Source organism: Panicum virgatum, chromosome 2K, assembly GCF_016808335.1.
Source record: "Panicum virgatum strain AP13 chromosome 2K, P.virgatum_v5, whole genome shotgun sequence".
NCBI classification, from domain to species: domain Eukaryota; kingdom Viridiplantae; phylum Streptophyta; class Magnoliopsida; order Poales; family Poaceae; genus Panicum; species Panicum virgatum.
In genome coordinates, this window is record NC_053137.1 from 21,152,979 (window position 1) to 21,161,716 (window position 8,738).

The 8,738-nt window shown below is 52.2% G+C and overlaps 1 protein-coding gene across 4 annotated transcripts; it reads right to left on the reverse strand.

The window, feature by feature from the left end:
* Positions 1-402: 402 nt before the first annotated feature.
* Positions 403-3,408, reverse strand: LOC120671427 (putative NAC domain-containing protein 61). Of its 4 annotated transcripts, none has more exons than XM_039951760.1 (4): positions 3,261-3,408; positions 2,079-3,191; positions 1,542-1,778; positions 403-1,451 (listed from the first exon to the last, which is right to left on the reverse strand). In XM_039951760.1, exons 2-4 carry the CDS (start codon positions 2,083-2,085, stop codon positions 1,087-1,089), a joined length of 609 nt encoding a protein of 202 aa, XP_039807694.1. In that variant the 5' UTR covers positions 2,086-3,191; positions 3,261-3,408; the 3' UTR covers positions 403-1,086. The 4 variants fall into 4 exon arrangements, with proteins under 4 accessions (XP_039807694.1, XP_039807707.1, XP_039807699.1 ...); XM_039951773.1 differs by having other exon boundaries at positions 2,079-2,267; positions 2,700-3,379; XM_039951765.1 differs by having other exon boundaries at positions 2,079-2,267; positions 2,441-3,375.
* Positions 3,409-8,738: the final 5,330 nt, after the last annotated feature.

Consider the following 8,738-nt stretch of genomic DNA (forward strand, 5'->3'; position numbering starts at 1 on the left):
GTTCGTCTCTGCATCATGACGTCTATGCCGTCAGCACGCAGTCTACGTGTTAGACTGTGCACCTACGCCGCAACCTATCTCACAGGCGCCGTTCCGACAAGATGGGGCGCAACGGGCAGGGGATCGATGCCGGTCTGAACGCCCACGCAGGCAAGACAAAGATCCAGGATAAGATCTCCGTCGACCGTAGTGAATAGGAATGAGGTGGAACACTGTTCCATCTCGCCACTGGGGCCACCTGTCGGGACCCAGCAACCTTGTAAGTGCCTCTCTCTTTGAATATGAAAGGGAGAGCATGCCCAGAGCAAAAGGCTCTGGAGACTCTCTGGGCTCTCTCCAGACTTCCTTCCTCCTTGATCTCTCAAGGAGTCTAGTAATACATCACACAGTGGACGTAGGGTATTACGCTCCGGCGGCCCGAACCACTCTAAATCTTTTCGTGTTCTTGAGCCCTTGGCGAGATCAGGCAAAACCTCTAGCGCCCCCCCCGAGTTTCACACCCTCAGGGTTAGGCAGGTGCGTTACGCCACCCGACTGTGAGTTCTCATCCCACGACACGAACCATTAATAACCTCTTAATCACCTGATTAATTTGGCTCACGCACGAGGGTACGTGTCAATTTGGGGGCCAAACGACATGGCTCAAGTCATCCACGTCGCTGAAGCGGAGGTAATCGACAGGTGGAATCAGCGAGTCCCAGTCGATGGCCGCGGCGGCGTCTCCTGCTCCATCCACGACGAACCCGAGCGACCCCGACGACGAGCTGCCGTGGGAATGCTCATCTGACGACTGCCCGTTGGCGGCTGCGACGACCATGTCGACTGCGGCCATCTGGCTGCCCGCCGCCGCCGGTGGTGGTAGAGCTTCTTGTTGCTGGTAGCGGTGGCCCGCAGCTTGATCGTCGAGGCCGGCGGCCGCCGGGTTGAGGGGCCGGCGGTCGAAGGACCACAGCGTGCCGTTGCTGGTGTAGACGCGGCACACGCTGAACTCGTTCCGCAGCTGCAAGGTCTCCGTACGTATAGTGATCATAGTTATATCATTAATTTGCAGATAAGAATTGCCATCGCCATAAATGCACAACCAAATTATATTAACCAAGAAATTAATCGCATACATGCGGCACGTATACGTACCCTGACGGGTGACCCCGCCGCCGCCGCCGGCGGCGCGTCGGCGGCGGCGGCGGCGGCGACGGCCTTGTACTCGTTCATCTTCCAGCGGGTCTTGGTGCCCGTGGGCGCGCGGCCCTCGTAGAAGACCATGGTCCGCTTCTCCCCGATGACGCGGCTGGCCGGCGGCGCGGAGTAGACGTAGGACGGCGACCCCGTGGCTTTCCAGTACCCCGACCGCGTGGTGCGCGCGGGCCGGTCGCCGTTCAGCTCCCGCTCCGCGCGTGGGCAGAAGAAGAACCACTGCTCCTTGTCGCCCACGTTCGCGGCCCCGGCCATCGCTGCACGCGCGCACCAAGCAACATGCTGAGATCGAGAGTGAGAGATCGATATGCGAGGCATGATGAACGGCGGCGGCGACGACGACTAACCCCGGAGCTCGGAGGGATGGTGGCTGTAGATGTCGACGACGGGGATGAAGTGCTCGACCTGGGACCTGGTGCCGGCGAGGCGGTGGCGGAGGTAGAAGCCCAGCAGCTCCTCCTCCGTCGGGTAGAAACGGTACCCCGGCGGGAGCACCGGATCATGATCGCTGCCACTACGACTACTTTCCATCGCTCCTCTCTTCAAGAGCATGCTGATGATCTCGATCTTGTTATTATTTCCTCCTACAAATTGTTGGCCCTACTGATGGTCAAGTATATATATATATATATATGCTGCCATACTAGATCGATCGATCGATCTCCTTGGCCTGGTATAATAATAGCATGCAAATCAGCTAGAATAACCCGACAGGAATAACTGAAAGTATTGAGCAGCCAACATCTCCAGGGAGCGATCAATCAAACAGCCAGCAAGGACCTATTCAGTTAGCTGCTGATCTGATATGCTTTATGAGATCATCCATATTTTCTCCTGAAATGGTCCATGACTATATATATGGATGCTTGAAGAAAATTCAGCACCTGTCATCTGACCAATTTCGACCAATTCAGAATTTCAATTCTGAAGTGTCAAGCTTGTTTCCCTGACGAAGGTAGCACAGGAAATACTATTCTTCTGAAAATAAATTGTTGCACATCAATAATGCTTGTTTTGAACTCCTACAAACGCTCCTTGTTTGTGATAAATGTCCTGCTTCTTTAGGGGAAGACCTTGTGAGGAGATAAGAGAATGTAAAGGTCATAAATGAGTGGTTGTTCCCTGAATATGCATACTGCCTATTAAAAAAAACTAAACATCATTGATAGAAAAAAACTGAGCACGAAATCGTGTGCACACTCAAAACAGAATGCAAATAAAATCACATAATGTGCATAAGTCATACCTGTTGAGCCTTCTCAAACTCCACCTCACTCCGGGCAGGTGTGAATTAGGCGACATCAGTAAACTTAATTTATTTTGACAACAAATTCAGCATGTATGTACAAACAACACGACCATCCCATGTTAGTTCATCTTCCTAGAGTCACAAGGTAGCAATAATACGAACATAGTAACACGCATCAGATCAGATCAGATCAGATGGTGCGGGTTTGCCTGCTTTGTGTTGACAGGAACTGAAAAAGGATACAAGTCCAACAAACCTGCTGTGTTGTGGCCTTGAGGGGTTACTTTTGGAGGGAAACGACATCCTCAACATTGCCGATGGACTCCTTGCTAACGGCGTTACCTAAGTGCACCATCTGCGTGCTGATGCCGGTGCCAGCACGGGCGACAGCATGACGAAGTCCATCTTCTACTTCTTGCTGACCCGGCGGATAGCCTGCGTAGCCCCGCTGATAAGCACGGAGCGGCCTCGGCACGTCGTCGAGCGAGGTCGCCAATCTTGATCCACGAGCAGCCGAAGATGGGCATCGACTGGATCTCTTACACGGGAACATCGTAGTAGTTGACCACAAAGGGGTCATCGGCGTCGGCCGGCTTCTGCTGGCCCTGCGCCTACTTGTTTGCATTCTCTGTCTTCCTTGCATACTTCCTCTGCTGCTTCTTGCTGAGGGTGTGGCGGCGGAGAGTCAGCTGCGCGCAAGCGGCGGGAGGTGCCGATGACGTGCATTTGGGCCGACTGCTGCTGCCGCCTGCGGGGAGAAAGGCGACGTGAGCTCCGGTGAGGATTTTAGGCGCGGTGAGCAGGAGGGGGACCGCACCGCAGGGGTTGTGCGGGGCATTGCCGGGCATGAACTCCGGCGGGGATTCTGGGAGAGGTGAGTACGGTGGGCGGATAAACAGACGTGCGGTGAGAAAAAAAACACGTTTTAGGCAAAAACATCAATCAACTCATGATTTCTATAGGTGTACTCTTTGTTCCACCTCTTTCGCCCCCCAACACGTGGGTCCAATATGAGAGATAAGACGGGCCTGATATAGCTAAAAAAACATTTTTGAAAGTTTTCGATCTTTATATATAGAAATAGATAGATTGTTGATGCATACATAATTGGTTAGTTTTTTCAATGCTATAATCCTAGTATTTGAACCAGATCCTGCGCGTAGATTACTGGTATATAGTATACTCTTACATCTATCTTAACCCCCCCCCCCCCTCCGATTATTATTTGCACCAGATCCCATTCGCAAAAGATTCAGCACCCATCTCGTGTTGCCTCGGGCTGCGGATCCCATTATGGATCGGATGGGGGCATCACAGCGCCCGTTGCCCAGGTCGGACCTCGCCGGCCTCATCCTGCGCCTGCTGCTTTGTAACGCGATTAGGCTCGATATCGAAGACTAGAGCCATTGCTTGTGGGTAGATATCGAAGAGCCTCGATAGATTGGGCCGCCCTTGCATTGACTATGGGCTTCCATTGCTCCGCAAACAAAACCCTGCCAGCGATCTCAGCGCGGTCGTCTCGCCGTTTGGATGGAAGCTGAGGAGGAATCATGTTCCATGCAAATTTCGAATCACTTTTTATCTACAGGAGGATCCTCTGCCGGCAGCATATATTTCCCAGTCATATTATAGATAGAACAATAAACAATTCAGAGCTCATGCATGTTCCGCCATTGGCTCGTGCATCAAGTGGCCAGCCAGTGGGCTACCTGTGGGCCAGGGACGTGACAGGGAGCATATATGGTACCACGTGCTCAGCACCTGATACCGTAGTGTATTATTGGAGCAGCTCCAGCATTTTGGACCTATTTGCATCCTTGAGAGCTAATAGGTACTTTTCCCATCCCAAAATGAGTTTTGTTCTTGTTCCCGAATAGTTAAACTCTTTTAACTTTGGGTAAATATATATAAGAAAATATTAGTATTTATAGTACATAATTAGGATCATTAGATAGATCATTGAACCTATTTTAATATTAAATTTATTTGGAGATACAAATATCAATAATACTTTCTATAAACCTAGTGAAGCTTAAAAAAGCTTAGCTGACGTAGCTAATATAATAGTCACAGACCTTACCTTGTCAAATATGAGATCCACTAAGTAATAAACAATAGTAAATTTTTTTTGAACAAACAATAGTAAATAAGTCACCGCATGGTGCCCAGCTCCTTCTATCTCTGTTTCTCTCTGCAGCTAGTACATACACATGACTAAACAATTAGTTTGTATTCCCTTTCACTATTTGTAAACTCTAGCACTTGAAATTTCTAGGTAGCTCCAACACATTCGATCGTGTTGCACTGCTTCTACCATTTTCTATCGTCTCTTTGCACCCTCTGAATCAACATACTAGTGCAAACTGCTCATATTATTAGCAGGGGTGGATCCAGGATGGAGATAGGAGGGGGCTAAATGATGAAGATTAAGGGCTAAAGCTAAAGATTAATGGTGGTTTAAAGCTAAATAATGGTGGTTTAAAAAGAAATTAGGCTCACGAGGGGGTCTGCAGCCCCCCTCCTGGATCCGCCCTGCTTATTATTAGGGACTGTTTGGTTGCCGAGCCAGACAACACATCATGGCAATGCATCAATACTAATAGCTTGTTAGAGCATCTCTAAGAGTGCCCAAAATATATTGCTAAAAATTCTATTTGAACAAAAAAATCCCACCTTCAACAGGTACCAAAACCTGTTCCCAAATTTTTCCCACACCCAATCCTAGCGGTGTCTGGAGCCAAATTTCCACCCCTCTTCGGCGCTCTCAATCATGAAAATTTTCATCTGCTCCCGCGGTGGGTGGGACATCGCAGCTAGAGCTTGCTGGTTGGAGTTGGAAAGTGAGACAATTTTCTCGGGGGAGCCTCTTTGTAACATCCCAGATTTTTTTGGAATGTTACAAAATCGAAAAATGTGAATTTCAAAATTTTTTATGGTAGTGTCGTAATTAGATCCACTTAAGCAAGAATTCTACCCTTCTAAATTCCTAGTAATTAAAATTTATAAATTGAGTTAAGGAGATTAAATATTTGTGTGAGAACATTTGGAGTTATTTGGATTTATATGTATCTATCTTGTTTATTCAAATTGGAATTGGATTTATTTTTCTTGTTTAAAATTATGTGGAATTTAAATTGAAGTATGCCCTTTAATTTAAATTCAAATGCTAACAATCCCGACAGCAGCCCTAACCTAAACCCTAACCTACCCGACTCTAACCCTAACCTGGCTCGTTACCCAAACCCGTTGCCAAAACCAAAGACCTGGCCCTAACCTGGAACCAGCCCAGCCTGCCTAGGACCCAGCCCGGCTGGCTATCTTGGCATGTATCCTCGTGCCACCTAACCCAGCCCGCCAGCCGTTCCGCCTCAGCCTGCTCCAGCCCACGTGCCCCTTGGCCCGTTTCCCCGCGAGGCCTACCAGCGCACCTCAGCCCGCTCTGCGCGGCCCAACTTGCACGTCGGCCCAGTAGCACCCCGCACCCTTCAGTCGCTGCCTCTGACTGTCCGGGCCCGCTAGTCTGGCCCCTGTTCCCCTTTCTCCCACATGCCGATGCCACCCTTCGCTTGCTCTGCGTTTGCCTCGCGTGCGCCACGCGATACGCCCTCGCTCCACGCAAAAACAAAGCAACGGCCGCGCCTGGCCCCGCAGACGTCACCCCGCACTACACCCTTGACCGCCGCGCGCCCCGCGCTGCGAACCCTAGCACCAAGCCGCCTGATCTTGCTGCGTGTCCCCGCTCCGCGGCATGTCCCATCGATGCCCTTGGCGTCCGAGCCCGGCCACGCCGTCCAAACCCTAGGACCCCCTCCTATAAAACCCTCGGCCGCCGCCACAAACCCTAGAACGCCCAGGGTCTTCCCCTGTTCCACCGCCTTCACAAGCAGGGGAGAAAAAGAGAAGGAGAAGGAGGACCCGGAGTGAGCCAAGGAAGGAGAGGAGGAGCCGGACCGCCGCCGCCGGAGCAGCTTCTCCAACGGGACCACTTCACCAAGCCGGCGCCCAGACAATGAGATCAATGTTGTTGCGCGTCCTGCTCTGCTCCAACTCGTCACAGCTCCGCCTCATCTCTGCGCCACCCATTCTCACCCCGACCCTACCGGTAGGTGTTGTTGCCCGCTGCTCACCCACGACCTTGTGCTACCGTCGTGCTTCGGCTGTCGATGAGCCTTCTCGTAGCGAGCGATAGGAGTTCCCGTCCTTTCGTTCTTGTGTAGGAGCCGCCGTCACCCGCAACCCCGGCCGGTCGAGCCAAGGGCCATGCCTTTGGCAAGGCCGAGCCGAGCTCGCCGCCCCGCTGCGCCACCATTCCTAGCCCGTCATCGTTCCCTACCACCGCCGCAGCCTGGGATGCTAGTGCCCGCGCGTGTGCCCGAGCCCACATCGAGCCGCCCGGAAGGTCATGTCTTGGCCCTCTGCACGCGCACGTCGCCTTGTCGCCATTGACCTGCCGCTCGCCATTCTGAGCATCAAGGCCTAGCCTTGCTCCCGTTTTGCCCTATCGTCTCCATTCATTACTGGCCTAGACCCCTCCTTGACCTGCCTAGCCGCGCTGCTTTGCCTCGCCGAGCCACTCGCCGTTCGCCTTGGCGCACGCCAGCCGAGCTCGCCAAGCTCGTCGAGCCTCGCCGCCGTTCCGCCCAGAAGCTATGGCCGTTGCCGCGTCCCCGACCTCGCCGCCTTTGTCTCGCCGCTGTAGTCGTTGACTTTGCACGCGCCGCGTTGCAGAGCTTTGAGCCACGTCGAATCGTCCTGCTCTACACCGAGGCGCTAGGCATGAACCCCACCGCGACATTGCATTCACGGTGCATCAGGCCTTTGTAGCCTTTCCACGAATGCCCTAAGGGCACACATGCACACCCTTCACACAACATGCTGGCCGCCGGTAAGGCTGAAAGCCCAAGCCTTGGCTTTGGTCGCCGCCTCACCACTACTCTGTCGTGGTCACCGTCGCCCTTGGCCTCTCCGTACTCATCCGCCGCACGCCGGAGCCACACCCCGCTGCCGGCCGTTCTAGCCCTACCTAGCGTTGCCTTCGCCGTGCCTTGCCTCGTCGCCGCCCCGCCTCGGTTTTGCTGCCATCGCCCTCACGACCGCCGAGCCCTAGCCTTGGCTCGAGCACCGTCTCGCCGTCATCGCCTCGGCATGCCACTGCCACCCTTGTTGCCCACAGACGCCCTCACACATGCGCTCATGATGCACCGGATCAGGAAAGCCGCACCGGATCCGCCCTTCCACTGACAGGCGGACCCCGCTTGTCAGTGAGAGAAGGGGGAATGCTACCCGTGGGCCCGTCTTACCAGTGAAGAGAAGGAGGAAGTGATGGACTGGGCTGGGTGGAGTACTGGCCCACGATGCTGCTCGGCTAGAAGTCAAGTCTGCCCAATATCCCGAACCGGCCCATTCCCTCTTTGAGTCCGTTAGCCTGTGTTGCCTTTTCCTTTTTCTTTTTAACCTAGCTGATATGTGGGCCCCACCTATCGGTGAGAGCCTGACACGTGGGCCCAGCTGACCCCGCTGACACGTGGCCCCGTTGATATGTTGACTTAGTCAACATTGATCGAGTCAACGCTGATGTCAGCAATGGCCATGCTAACGTCAGCAGAGCTGACCCGTGCTGATGTCATGCTGATGTTAGCATGCCACATGGCGCTCCCAGAGGCTGCCATGTGTCTCCAGTGTGTTTTTCTTTTTCCGATAGCTATTTATTATTTTTTTAAAAAAATTTAACCTTAGAAAATTTATAATAAATTAACCGGATCTCCGAAAACTTTGAAACCAGTTTCATAATTCTTCTGAAATCATGATCCACCCGTTAGAAGAAGTTTTGTTGTGAGTTGTATCTTATTTGAGCAGTTTTGTGCATTTTTGCACTTTGGTCCCTATCTTTATATGTAATTACGATTAGGCCCCGTGTGGAGAAGCTGATCGACGATCCGGACGACCAGAAGAACTAGGAGAACTTCCCAGACACCCAGAAGGTCCAGGAGGACATACCGGATAACCAGAAGCCCTGAAAGGCCCATGAAGACTATGAAGAACCACCAGGTTCACGCCCATCTATGATTTGAATACCTATTAGGCATTGCATGCTAGATTTGCTACCGCTTTACTTTACCTTATGTTCAGATGAGATGAACCTGCACAGCCCCTTTATTTACCTAGACTCATTGTACTCCTATGTTACCTTGATTGAATCTATGAGATACTTTGACTACCATGTGTATGTGTTTGTGTGGGATAGGTGATGATAGTCTTGGCGTAAGTGAAGATTCACATATGAGGAGTTGGTGGC

Excerpts from the sequence above, each read along its gene's own strand:
- LOC120671427 (XM_039951760.1), bottom strand. Across the intron at positions 1,452-1,541 it reads CCATCCCTCCGAGCTCCGGG|CGATGGCCGGGGCCGCGAAC; the intron begins GTTAGTCGTCGT and ends GCGCGCGTGCAG.